Source organism: Electrophorus electricus, chromosome 10 (genome assembly GCF_013358815.1).
Source record: "Electrophorus electricus isolate fEleEle1 chromosome 10, fEleEle1.pri, whole genome shotgun sequence".
Classification (NCBI taxonomy): domain Eukaryota; kingdom Metazoa; phylum Chordata; class Actinopteri; order Gymnotiformes; family Gymnotidae; genus Electrophorus; species Electrophorus electricus.
The window spans coordinates 23219556-23233736 of NC_049544.1; the positions used below are offsets into that span (position 1 = coordinate 23219556).

Consider the following 14181-nt stretch of genomic DNA (forward strand, 5'->3'; position numbering starts at 1 on the left):
TTTGTCACTTCTTTTGTTATTTTATTTATTTCCATTTTTATTATTATTACTTTAGGACTTTTATTGACTTTTATTGCTGTTTTGTTACTTATGACGGTCATGTTTGCTTTCACATTATTTACGTTGGAAAAATTGTACCTGGTGTGGTCATGGCAATAAAGCTACCTTGAATTGAATGGACTGGAAGGAATCTCTGCGCGGGATAAACCAAGCTGGTAGTCTGTGGGTGAGCGAGCCTCTGTCGTCTGTGCAGTGGCAGTGTGCCGACATTATCCTTCTCCCCCTTTATTTCAGCCTAGTAAACGTAAAAGTGCGTTCTACTTACAAAAACCGGAGTTTAATTGTGTTCGAGATTTTAAAAAATATATCAAACTGCACATTGTAAAATCTGTGAACAGGGTATTTATCAGGATTAAACTGTCTCTTGGTCTTTCCATATATCTCTCTGCTTCCCTTTCTCACTCTCTATCTCCCTCCCTCCCTCCCTCCATCTCTCCTTCCCTCCACACGCTCCCTCTCTCCTACTCACTCCCCTCTCTTCTCTGTGTTTCTGACTCAGTAACCTCCTCATTTCTCTCCCATGTTTGCACTCTGTCTGCCGACTCAGCTAATGTGTTAACGTCGCCGCACACGCGAGCACGCCCAGCTGTGTTTGCATTTATTACCATATGCTTGGTTTAATTATGGCCATCAGAACCCGTCTCTTTCTAGTTGCTGATGTTGTTCCTTACAGTTCCTCTTGACCTTTACCGTGACAGTTCGGCATAAGGAATGCCGAAAAGCAAACACACACACTGATGGTGATGCACACATGGGCAATTACTGTGTCTATACACACATCATGATGAGGGCGATTTGTAGAGGGAGCTGAACTCTTACTACCCCACTTACATACATCATAACTAAATGGATATACAGAAGCTTATTTCTAGTGTTGTCTAGTGTTGTATTCTTAGTAACCACTGTAGAACTGTGTGAGAAACTCATCTTTAATCCATCACACTCTTTCACACACATACACTTGCACTCATATAAACACACACGCACGCACGCACACACACACACACACACACACACACACACACACACACACACACACACCAGCAAGCACACACACAGGTGAACATTTTTTTGCCCATGAAGCTCTGTTAATTCGACCGATTTGATTCAGTCAGTCAGTGCTAGAAAGAGTCCGATTACATCTGGCCAGGTCACAGTCTGGGGTGAAAGCAATTACTCTACAAAAAAAAAAACCAACAACAAAAAAAACCAACAACCCCAGACTGTCCAGCTCTCTGCCACTGCAAACACTCTACCATGCATTGTGCCTCTGATACCCCCTTAAATGACCCCCACCCCATGGAGAACTAAACATAGCCGACCAAGGTCACGGTGAAGAGGAGGGCAGGGAAGGGCCCAGCAAAGGGGACTCCAGCCATGTGAATGGTCCCATTCAGGCTTCACACACTGGCTTATAGCCCCAGTCAGCTTCATCATCAACACTCAGTCCATCATCGTCCCCCTCCTTTTCTCTCTACCTCCTTTGCTTTCTTATTCTGTCTCTCCTTCTTTCCATTTCTCCCTCTCGCTCCCTTTCTTTCTCCCTCCATCCCTCCGTTTCCCCTCCGTTCTCCCTCTGTCTCTGCCTCTCTTACAGCTTCAGAACTACAGTCATTATTATTGTTGTTATTTGTGGCAGTAGAACTAAGGTATGGGGTGCTGGTTGAACTGTGTGGATGTTTCATTATCTGATGACTGTTATAACTGAAGGTTTAAAAGCCTCAACCTCGGTTTTAAGTTTTTATGTAGATGAGCCCGTTATTTTAATGGTGTTGCACGTTTTACAGAGTGAAGGAGAGATGCTGGCAGGGAGGGAGAGGGAGAGAAAGTGAGAGAGAGAGAGAGAGAGTGAGAGAAAGTGAGAGAGAGAGGGAGAGTGAGAGAGACTCCCTCTTTAAGTTCAAGCCAGATGGCTGTCTTTTCTTGCATGAGATTAAAAGATGTTTCTAATTCACAGTTTTGCATTCTGGGCAAATGGATATCACAGGGCTAAATCACTTCTCTTTTGAAAGAGCCACAGCGGGGAGAGAAGGAGAGGGAGAGGTAGGGAGAGAGGGAGGGAGGAGTGAGAGAGAGAGAGAGAAGTTCTCTCTCATTGCACGGCTAGGTGAGCGGCTACCCGGGCCTGTGGCTGGGTGCTGCAGAGACGACGTTTGATTCCTGGAAAGTGGTCGATGTTAATTGACTGCTCGGGGAGGTAAAAACTATAACGGCTCATTATTAGGCGCGAGCACAGACGCGAGGGTGTAGGGTGATCGCAATAATCACAGACACGATAAAAAGACAATCAACTAAAAGAACAATGCTGAAAATACAGCTACATGTTTGTAAGTGATTTGTTTGTTCTCATATGCATAAGATAATAAACAAACAAAGAGCAGAAATGGATGCGTGTTTGAAAAAGTGAGGAAGATTCATTCATTATTTTCATTTGAAAATATTAAAAAAAAAATACAGTTAATTGATTTATTCTTGTTTTTTAATCACACGTTTAAAATGATGTTGAAAGTTGGTATGGTATAATATGCTTTGATTTTCTCTTGTAATGTCCCTCCCTGTCTCCACTGATGTGTATGTGTGTTTCATACTGTGACTGACTGATCACACTATTCTTCCCTCCTATTTTCTTTTTGTATGCACAGGTGGAATGTGCTTGGCCTGCAGGGGGCGCTGCTCAGCCACTTTGTGGAGCCTGTGTACTTGTACAGTTTGACAGTGGGGAGCCTGAGGCACACGGGTCACCTCTCCAGAACACTGAGGCAACGCCTGCCTCACCTGGGACCGCTCCCTACCTGCTACCGGCGCAGCCAACCCGTCCTCTGCAGTATGGCCACCTCCACACACCCCCACACCCCCACACCCCCCGCAGAGTGTTACGGTGGGAAACGCTGAACCCTGCGGTGCAGTGGCCCTCTGAAGCTGCAGTACAGCAGTACCACTCTAACACACTCTGTCACATTGACACACACACTCCGCGGAGGTCCACAGACATTTTTAACCCTAATGTGTCAGGTTGACGTTAATGTCCTAAAGCCGCAGGCAGGAAAAAGCCACGCCAGGGACAGGCCAGACTTTAACCAGAGGACAAGGCACATAAACAGAAAAAGTTAGTAACTAGTGTTGCATGTTATTAAACGTGATATAAACATATTATTCAGCGTGTTATTAAGCACACTTTTAAGTATGTCCTTAACTAAACTGACCAGGCAATTACTATAGTTCATGGGCAGGGCTCAGAGCACACACAGGTACATGTTTGGTGGGTGGGCTCAGAGCACACACAGGTACACATTTTGGTGGGTGGGGCTCAGAGCACACACAGGTACACATTTTGGTGGGTGGGGCTCAGAGCACACACAAGTACACGTTTTGGTGGGCGGGGCTCAGAGCACACACAGGTGTTCAGTGGGTGTGGTTTGGAGCACACACGGGTGTGTGGTCAGCAGGCGGGGCTCGGAGCACACACGGGTGTGTGGTCAGCAGGCGGGGCTCGGAGCACACACAAGCGCATGTTCGGCATAGTTCAAGAAGTTGATGGTCCAGAGTTTGCGTACATTTACCTCTGCTAGAGGATGGATCAATGACCTTTTGCAGAGCAAACATAAAGCCCCACCCACACACAGCCGCGCAGCCAGCGATCCGCGCTGACCTGCAAAGACTCTCCCCCGGGACACGTGACCTGCAGCCGTGAGCAGAAGGGTCCTGTCTCCATCCCACTCCGCCTCATCCCCCACAGCCTCCACACTATTGGATCTGTCCTTCATCCCCATAATCAATTTAATCACACACCTTATCAGCAGCGTGGTGGGGAGCAGACCCGTCTGCCAGGCCGGGGCGCCGCGCCTCCCCCCACGGTCTCCTCCCTGGCTTTGATCAGCGCGCCCTCCATTGTGCCTGTTCCGTTGTTGGGGGAGAAAATGGCCTGGTTATTTTAAGCCCAGCTGTCAAAAACGAACAGAGGTCCCCTCGAGCGACGCCGGGCTGTTATCGCGCCGGAGCAAAGCAGTCCTTCGGCCCAATCAATGAGTCCGTCCTTCAAACGCCACTCACGCGTGCGCGGCGGCTTCCACCATTAACGCTTAAAGGACTCGCGTGTGCATGGTTAAAAAGAAAAAGGAGCGTGATTAATGTTACAGAAACGCTGAAGCAAATAACCGCAGAGGGGAGGGGTGGTGGTGTTGAGTCATGGGAGGAAAATGTCCTCAATTAAAACTGAAATAACTGTTAGTGGAGCTACTTGCCATAAAGGGCGAGTAACAGAACAATGTCTGGTGTAGGAATTGATCAAGATTTCATGAAGAGCAAGAGAAAAAAAATCAAATGGTCTATTGAAGATATACGAGTGGAGTCAATGAGGGTTGTAGCATGAGGCATGAATGGAGAGAAATAAAGAAAGATGGAGGAAGAGACCAAGAGAAAGGGAGACGAGAGAAGCACACACACACAGAGGGAGGAAGTCTATTACCGCATGGCAAAGCAATAAGAGACAGGATCATTGTCATGGTGGCAGGCAATTCATTCCACCTGTTCGAAAAAGTATAAAGAAAGAGAGAATTGAGATTTGAACACGCTAGGTGGGGGATTACTGTGCAGCTAGCACGCTAGGTCTTTGTGTTTGCCATCGTCGAGAGCAGATTTCATCCTGTGGCCCATTCTCCACCTGTTTATTATTGAAAGCATTCGTGAGGTACAGAGTGATTTGGTAAAAGCTGTAGCTCATGGACAGCTTTGCTTTGCTTTAGAGAGTGTTGGCTCATAGACAACATTTAACTAGCTCACAGACAGCATTAGCTCACCTTGTTAGCTCACAGACAGTTTAAGATCACAGTACTTGGATGTATTCTATGAGTAAATGACAAAGCACTTTTGTAAGTCACTCTAGATAAGGGCGTCTGCTAAATGCCGTAAATGTAAATACAGCATTAGCTGTATCTCAGACAGCTTTATTTTTAACTCCGTCAGCTTTAGCTCACAGATTACAGTTTTAACTCTGAGACAGTTGTCATTTTATCTCTGACAACTCCTTGGCAGGTTTCACAGAGAGTTTTAGTTCACAGCTAGCTTTAGCTTTAGTTCTCAGCATTAGCCTCACATTCGTGTACAAGCTGTTCTCATATCATACCAGTAGTGTTCAAGATGGCATATTGGCAGTGGTTTCTTATTTTGTTTCACTGTTTGTAGTTTTTAGTCATGAAAACCAATATTTGTTTCTCATGTTTACATTAAATTCACACAATAACAAATTCACCTCCTGACAGATTCCTGTCAGTAAAGTTCCAAGAGGTGGCAAGGCAGATGTTTCAGAACTGCACCCAGGAGTCCAGTGGGTCGTCTATGAGCGAGCCCTCCTGTGGCAGGGTGGGTTGTGTGCCATCTACCTGTGTTCTCAGCACCGAGTGCTCAGACCAGAGACCAAAGTGCTGAGAGGTGTTGATTGAGTCTGAGAGAGCATTTGTATCCACCACCAGTGTTTAGTGCACAGGAAGTGCCTCAAACACACTACATTGGACCCTTAGATGCACGCGCTCGTCCTAACGAGACACTCCGGCACTCACATGCTCACAAGCAGCCAGTTAGCTGCGTCTGGGTCTACTGGGTCTCTGACACCCTCTCATCTCGAGTGACCTTGTTCATACACGCTTTCTCACGCTCAGCCCCTCTCTATCTGTCCCTGTAAACCCAACACTGTCAGCCTCACTCTCTTTTGATAACACTCAGGAAAAAAACATTTAGGTCTAGGAATTTTTATTTATTTTATTTTTTTTAACACGATAACCTCACCTTCAGTCTGAAAACTTGAGCTAAACTTGGGGCTGCTGGTTGATTAGGACACACCTACTCCACACCTGTACTTATGGGCATCTGATCCAGTTTATTGTCTTACCAATCCAATGTACTTTATAAGTTCACTGACTGTTGGTAACATGCTTTGTTTTCGGCACAATTGTGCTGCTACTGGCCTTTTTCATAAATGGCCTGAAAGGGTAGCGATGTCTGGATATTTTGGCATCCGGACAACAGCACCTGGCCTTCGATGAAAACCAGGTCACTCATGAAAGAGCCGATTAATGACTGCCAACATACACATGGTACAGGAATCTAGTAGAGTCAGTCAACTGACATCAGAGCAAACGTGGTGACTGAAGAGTGTAGAGAGTGGATAAACAGAAACTAATCACTAAGTTCTGGAGAACTGTGGACTTCTGCCCTGTGACGGTGCTTTGTGTGCATTAATACTACTGATGTTTTTCACACAGAGATAGCATGGCATGTTTAAAGGCTATGTACCCGTGCAGCTATCACAAAACAAAGCACAGAACATCATAGTTTGTCATGTCAGTAACGTAGATGGTAGACAGCGTAAACTAGCCAGTTTCTCCTTACTGTCAGATAGGGTGAGTGGCCTGTTGGTGACCTGTATTGGCCTGTACAAGGATGAAGATGATGATGAAGCATGGCATAAATATTAGTGACGCGAGATGTCATGTTCAGTTGCCCTTTTAGTAGGATATATTTCAGCATTCGATTACTAGTGGTCATGTGGTAAAGAACAACAGTTTAAATCTCGATAGTGAGATGTTAGCTGTTTCTTAGTGTTAACAGACAGGGGCTTCATCCGTAGGCGCTCACAGATCCTGGGTGTGGTTCTTCCCGTGTGTGTTGTAGGTCTCGGCAGCGGCGGGTTGGGGCGGCAGGTGAAGGCTCCGTGCTACGGTGTGAACTGGACCGTTGGGGATGCGCAGCTGGAGGCGATCAACGCGTCCACGGGGAGACGGAAGGAGGGCACGACGCCATCCCGACTCTGCAAACACGCTCTGTTCGAGCGCTGGAACAGACTGTACCGCAAGGTGAGAGCCAGTCTGGGACCCCCTGTTCGGATCACACCACCCTAACCGCGTCGTTTGTAGGCTTCCTTGCACTTTTATGAATATGTATGATAAATATGCACCATTAATAGCCTGGGCATATTTCAGGCACTCTGCCAAATCATTATGTCACACATGAGGTGTAACCTTTGGTGAAGTTAAATGACAAGCTGGCAGAAAGTCAGGATGTTGTATTAATCTGGCTTACTGTGTAGTTTGGAAGTGTGTGGCTTTGGATGCAGTCTGTGCGTTAAAGGAACACACATCACGTTTCCAGCCACTAGAGGGTGATGCTCACTGGACTGATGGATCAGGTGAAGGCTCTGGTGGCAGATGATGTGGAGAGGTTTAGGATGCAGGTTCCAGACTGGAGTCAGCTCTGTTCGGAGGTTCCAGGATAACCTCTTATTCCCAATTTCATACTTTTTTTTTTTTTCATTACTACTGCCACTTTCAAACCCTCATGTACTTATACGGGTGGATGTGCAGAAGACTAAGAATGATTCACTCCTCTCTGGTGAGCGCTGTCTGAAGGCGTCCTCGTTAACCAAGGACAGAAGCCTCTGCATTTCGCACTGGGCTGTTCTGAGCAGACACCAAAGTGGCAGGTTCAGACGGTGGGAGAACATACCACGCTGTGTGTCTCGTCTCCAGGTTCAGGTTCACTGTGTAATAAGACATACACGCCGCTGTGGAGGTGTAGCCTGTAGAAAGAGACACCCAGACAAGCCTACGAACAATCGGTGACAAACAGCGGTGACTCATTTTGAAGACAGCAATTAAGAGGCAACAACCATCAAAAAAAGGACAGTTTTTTCCTTCCATGTCTAGACCACCATCCGGTTTAGAATAAAGGAAAAATGATTATTCCCAATGACTCCTGTAATAAAGACAGTTGAACTCGGAGAGTTCGCGTCCTTATCCCCGCCAAAAGTTAAGACGCGTGCAGCGTATAAATCACCAGAATGGGTCAGCGGTGGAAGCACGCTGCGGTGAGGCTTTCGGCAGCGAACAGAAGGAGCGCAGCAGAGTTAAAGGGCCTTGCTTCTCCGCGGAGGAGAACGACCTGAGCTGCAACCTAGGACGGCGAGAATGCCAAGGCCACAGCGTTTTGTAGCAGAGAGCAGCGCCACCTTCCCGCATCGCAAATGAATTTCACTTTCTAGAAAAGAATAACTGAGGGGGAACGAGACCCCATCACGGGAATGTACGGACGGGCTCCGGCTGTTCCGCCAAATGGCGGCAGTTAAAGAGCAATGATGGCGGAGCTGGGAATCCTGGGAAAAGACACTCCAGCCGCTGCTCGTGGCAGTCAGAAACGCTAGAGCACACACACTAATCTCCAAAGAAACTTTACTTTTCTTCGCTCCTCTTCATCTGCTGCGCAACTTCTATCTTGTTCTCTTTGTGTGTGTGTGTGTGTGTGTGAGTGAATGAACACACGACAAAAGAAACGCACAAAAGCTCAGAGAATGTTCAATTGCTTGTGAAATTTAAATGGGGAGATTACACAGCTGTTGAAGTTCCCTGTTTGTGCCGCCTCATTCGTTTTGTTTTTCTCTCTCTCTCTATCGTTCTGCAGCTGGTAGTGAGAGGCCTGGGTTCGAGAGACGCGCCTTTGATGTATAGCGAAGCTAAGCAGGCCGCTGCCTCCTACCAGACTGTGAAGGAGCACTGGCTGCGTGTTCTGCAGGACGCAGGCCTGGGGCCCTGGGTGCGCAAACCGCCCGAGCAGGAGCACTTCCTGCCCACCGCGTGACGCTGCGCCAGACCATGAGAGCCCACATGAGATTGGCTGGAGCAGACCGCAGAAGTCGATATCCTAACCTGCACTCTGCAAGGCGAGGCAGCCTACCCGTTACGCTCGGGGCAACATGGCCCTGATGAATGGTGGCAACCAGCCCCCCCAAAAGGGGGCCAGGGGCACCTCGAATGGCAATGATTCTTACAACCTTACACTCCCAAACTACAGTCCCCTTTTTCTGATCACCGTCACACTAGTCTAAAAAGTGTGTGTGTGTGTGTGTGTGTGTGTGTGTGTGTTCACCTTCACCAAAGTGAAAAGCAACAGCCATCTTGTCATCACTTGCCTGTTTCCGGATGGTTGGCCCCAGCAGAGAGTTCTTGCACACTGTCCAATTAAGAGCCTTGTCAGAATGATGCGCTCTCGCTCTCTCTCTCTCTCTCGCTCTCTCGCGCTCTCTCTGTCATTCTATGTAATGATTCCACCAAAAAAAAGTGGGTGATGGAGGGTTTGACATTGCACAGACAGGTTAATTCACACCCTTTTCAGTGTGCAGCGCAGGGAATATGAATCAGGGAAAGGCGGTAATGGTGACAAGGTAACATAAATGGTGCCATTAAGATACACCGGCTCTCTGCAGAGGGCTTGGCATGGCAGGCTAGCAGAGTAAGGGCCTTAAAAACCTTTCCCCCGACCCACTTCACAGGTGACATGCTGTTTTTCTGTTACTTGCTACCACTGTGTATTTACAGGGAGGGTGAGGATTATACCCCCCACACAACACCCCCCCCACGTCATTTGGAAGAAAGGACACCAGTGTTGTTGGACAGATGTTGCGCAAGGCCTAGGGTTGTTGAGGTGTCGGTTCATGGTTTAATTTATGTGCCCTGAATGGCGTTTGGTAATGGCCCCTGTTTAACCTGGACAAACAAAGTCAGCATGTAGATTGCAGTCAGGTATTCTGGATCTTGATGTTTTTCCCTCCTCTATGTGCACCTCTGAAGTTTAGCATGCGAGTTCTATAGTACCAGGGAGGGTTTTTAGGAGGGAAAAACAAAAACAAACATTGAATCTCAATACTGTCTTTCACTGTGATAGTTTTTTTTTTGTTGTTATTCTCTCCATTTTCTCAAAGACCCATTCATCATCTGTCCAGTAGCTAACACAGCACAGGGAACATGAATAACATGCATTTTCTACGTTGCTGTCAGGGATCTGAGAGGTAGCCAGGCTGTGACAGGCAGTGATTAGCTTTTAACACAAGTTTTGTTTTCTGAAGTACTCGTGTTTATTCTTTTGGACATGGGGATCCTTTGTAATACTTTGATGTTTGCATGGTGGCACCAGGCTCTGTTGCACCTCACCTGGACCCCAGAGGAAACGGCTCTTACCTCAACTTCTTTTGGTCAGTTTTTATCATTGGCTAATCTGGTTTTGAGCCACCTTTCCCAGTTAGAGTACACTGGGACCCGTAGTGTCACAGGCTCACGGCGGACCTCTACGGTGGACAGGAACGCAGGTTTGTTGCCTTCGTTGAGATCATAGTTCTGCTTTTAGCTCACGTGGTGCCCCACCCGCAGCTATCAGGAGTATGTTGTGTTCACTTTAGGTTCATTTTTAACCTTTACCAAAACCCTTTAAAATACTATGAAGGCTGTAACAGCGACACCTAGTGGTGACGAATGTTAATTTTCACCTTTTCTTCCGTTGTCTCTAGAAATGTTATAAAAACAATCCTGAAAGATGCATAGATCACGGTTTTTGCCACCCTTAGTGTTCCCTGAATTTGAGAGTAACAGGAGAGTAACGTTTGGTAGGCAGACATTGCTACACGGCAGGTTGGTTTGGAGACCGTCCTCTGTGTCTTCCCAGGCGTGAACAGTTAGTGTGTAAGGAGCCAACATCATGTTCTGCACAAATCCTCTCAACAGGCATCATGAAGGGTAACGTGTGCAGGGGGTCCAGCGGGTCTTCATGTCATTACCATGGAGTCTAGACACACTGGGGCTCTCTTCCTCTCCCAGTCTGAGAACTAGCCCATTTCCAGTGTCAGTACTGGTTAGTTATACAGCACATTAGCTTTACAGTAATATTAGCATTCAGAAATGTCAGCCTGCCTTCATAAACATGATTTTCTCTGAAAAAACTAAAGGTCTGGGCTGTCTCTTGTGGACATTGTTGACATTTTGTCCATTGAAATGTCCATTTTCCTACTCTTAACAGGTTGAGCATCTTGCGTCTTTTTCCAGCTACGTCACGCTGATGAGATTTCTAACGGACAAAGTGAAAGCAGGCGTGTCAGTAGTAGACATGGTCCACGGGCAATACTGTAATATTGACTGTACATTTTGTAAACTTTGTACAAACAAAGGGAAAAATAAACGAGATGTCTAAATAAGATGTAAATTTAAAAACTACAATTACATGCTGCTAAAGTCTGTAAATTGCACTTAAGTTGTACTTTAAAGGTGAATGTTTATGTGAATAAAAACAACATAAACTCAAACAGGCTTCAAGTATTTGTCTCCTGCTTGTTTGACCACCTTAAGGTCAGAAGTTTATATATAGAGTTAATATAAGCAAGTTTATGGACTGTCAGAACTCTAACTGGTGTCAGGATCCCAGAACACCACAGCTCAGGAATAAACCAGGGTCAGGATATCGGAACACAGCAGCTCAGGAATGAACCAGGGTCAGGATAGCAGAACACAGCAGCTCAGGAATAAACCCGGGTCAGGATACCGGAACACAGCAGCTCAGGAATAAACCAGGGTCAGGATACAAGAGCACAGCAACTCAGGAATAAACCCAGGTCAGGATACAAGAGCACAGCAGCTCAGGAATAAACCCAGGTCAGGATACAAGAGCACAGCAGCTCAGGAATAAACCAGGGACAGGATACAAGAGCACAGCAGCTCAGGAATAAACCAGGGTCAGGATACAAGAGCACAGCAGCTCAGGAATAAACCAGGGTCAGGATACAAGAGCACAGCAGCTCAGGAATAAACCAGGGTCAGGATACAAGAGCACAGCAGCTCAGGAATAAACCAGGGTCAGGATCCCAGAACACCACAGCTCAGGAATAAACCAGGGTCAGGATACCAGAACACCACAGCTCAGGCATAAGCCAGGGTCAGGATACCAGAATACCACAGCTCAGGCATAAACCAGGGTCAGGATCCCAGAACACCACAGCTCAGGAATAAACCAGGGTCAGGATCCCAGAATACCATAGCTCAGGAATAAACCAGGGTCAGGATACCAGAACACCACAGCTCAGGAATAAACCAGGGTCAGGATCCCAGAATACCATAGCTCAGGAATAAACCAGGGTCAGGATACCAGAACACAGCAGCTCAGGAATAAACCAGGGTCAGGATCCCAGAATACCATAGCTCAGGAATAAACCAGGGTCAGGATACCAGAACACAGCAGCTCAGGAATAAACCAGGGTCAGGCTCCCAGAATACCATAGCTCAGGAATAAACCAGGGTCAGGATACCAGAACACAGCAGCTCAGGAATAAACCAGGGTCAGGATCCCAGAATACCATAGCTCAGGAATAAACCAGGGTCAGGATACCAGAACACAGCAGCTCAGGAATAAACCAGGGTCAGGATACCAGAACACTTAGGACTGCTCAGACCATCACATCTCACATTTTGACAGGCACGCCAATTCAGTGCAGTGGAAACGTCATAAGACTCCAGAGCTTCAGGGACTGATGTTCCCTCAGGAATGGGAAGCAGGTCCAACCTGGTCATTACCTTGTCATGCACAATGTCTCTTTGAGCAAAAGTAAACGGACAGCTCAAACAGAACAGCTTTGTGACCTGAGATAAAGCACACTACACCCCAGAGGTTAGAAGGTGCTATGACTGAAGAGATGGCCCTTTGCTGTGCCTGGGAAAGTTGAAGTGCTCCGTGAGGTCATAGCACAGGGGCCAATGAAGGACATTAGCTGTAAAGGCAGTTACATGTCAACATGGATGTTAACATCGTCTACACAAAGATGACTCATGAGAAAAAGCCCAGTGAGCAAATCACAAATTCTTTCATTTGCATATTTAGTTATTTTTTATTTTTCTTATATGATATGAAATTAAATCTGACGTCTTCTATGGCACATGGGTGTTTTCAGGATCAACTGCTCGGTCCTAGTGACTTTAATAGTTAGCAGACACTTGCCCATTAATTAAAGGGGCCACGCTGGTGAAGGGCAGACCAGTGATATCACCAGGTCTGATATCAACAGGTGACCTCCCAGAGGCGCAACATTATAATCTCACACACGTGTCTGGACGCAGAAGCGGAAAGGTTCCCCCGTGAAGCAGCTTTAACAGTGCAGACAGATGCTGAACTCTCACATGAGACCGCGTCGCTACGCACAGCATTCAGTATCACTGAACTCAGTAAATATAGTTGTTTAAAAAACTGCACCTTCTGCTGGTCTCCTGCTGGAGACTATAAAATCCTTTTTCACACTGACACCATGTACACATGCTCATCTGACACACTTCAGGTGTGGTGATCAAATATAAGTGTAAACAGATTGGGAAAAATGCCATTATACCTTTACACCATCTATCTTAGACTAACATTGTTTCAAGAGTTTTATCAGAGTTTGATACTGGGACCGGTATCTGCAATAAATTAAAAATACAATAAAGCTAAACATTAATATACATGATTTCATTATCAACTTCATTTATTTAAAAAAATTATCAAATGAAATAAAGTCGCTCCAAAACTATATACATTATCATCGAATTAATATCTTTATTTAATCTGAAGATATTTTATAAGACTCCAATTTACAATCTTATATTTAACATGCATTTAGCATGCATTTTTTCACAATATAGAGTTATTTATAGAGTACACATTACACAGCATAAGATGGGCATCACACATCTCTTAAACTTCTAATTACCTCTATACATTCTGCTGAGGCACATCAGTCTGTAGCTTCTGTGAAGAAACTCTTTCATAACCACCGTGATCTGTGAGCTGGTCCCATCATCCGCTACCGTGTAGTCGCCTGGTGACTCGGGGCCCAACGCTTCTCTCCTCACTGCCAAGAAAATGACTTAACACAGATAACCCAGAACTCAACTGACTAAATCTTGCTCATCTTATAGCACCTTTGGAGAAATATTTAACCCCTTAAATCTACAGTTGTCTGGATAACGGATGACATTGTACCAGACATGATTCATACTGCAAGGCAAACTTCATTGTGTCACAGTAGATGTTTAAAAAATAAAAATAAAGTGCCCTTTAAGTGTTCTTTCAGAGCAGTGTTTGACAGAACCTCCATTTGCTGCAAATAAAGTCTTGAGGGCAGGATTCCACCAGCTTTGCCCACTGTGAGCGATTTGCACACATTCTTCCTGGCAGATTTGTTGTTTCGCTTGGTTGAATGATGCTTGTGAAATTTTCAATTTGCTTGTCCGTTGGATTGAGACCTCGACTTTGACTAAACCCTTCACTGTGTAACCACGCCCGTGT

General features: G+C 46.0%; 1 protein-coding gene across 1 annotated transcript in view; it reads left to right on the forward strand.

Moving 5' to 3' along the window:
* Positions 1 to 11150, forward strand: part of adarb2 (adenosine deaminase RNA specific B2 (inactive)) — a 115025-nt gene extending 103875 nt beyond the window's left edge. Inside the window, exons 8-10 of the mRNA XM_035531203.1 lie at positions 2703 to 2884; positions 6727 to 6908; positions 8509 to 11150. Coding sequence (XP_035387096.1) covers positions 2703 to 2884; positions 6727 to 6908; positions 8509 to 8685 — 541 coding nt within the window. The 3' untranslated portion in view covers positions 8686 to 11150. The remainder of the gene's footprint in view (positions 1 to 2702; positions 2885 to 6726; positions 6909 to 8508) is intronic.
* Positions 11151 to 14181: the final 3031 nt, after the last annotated feature.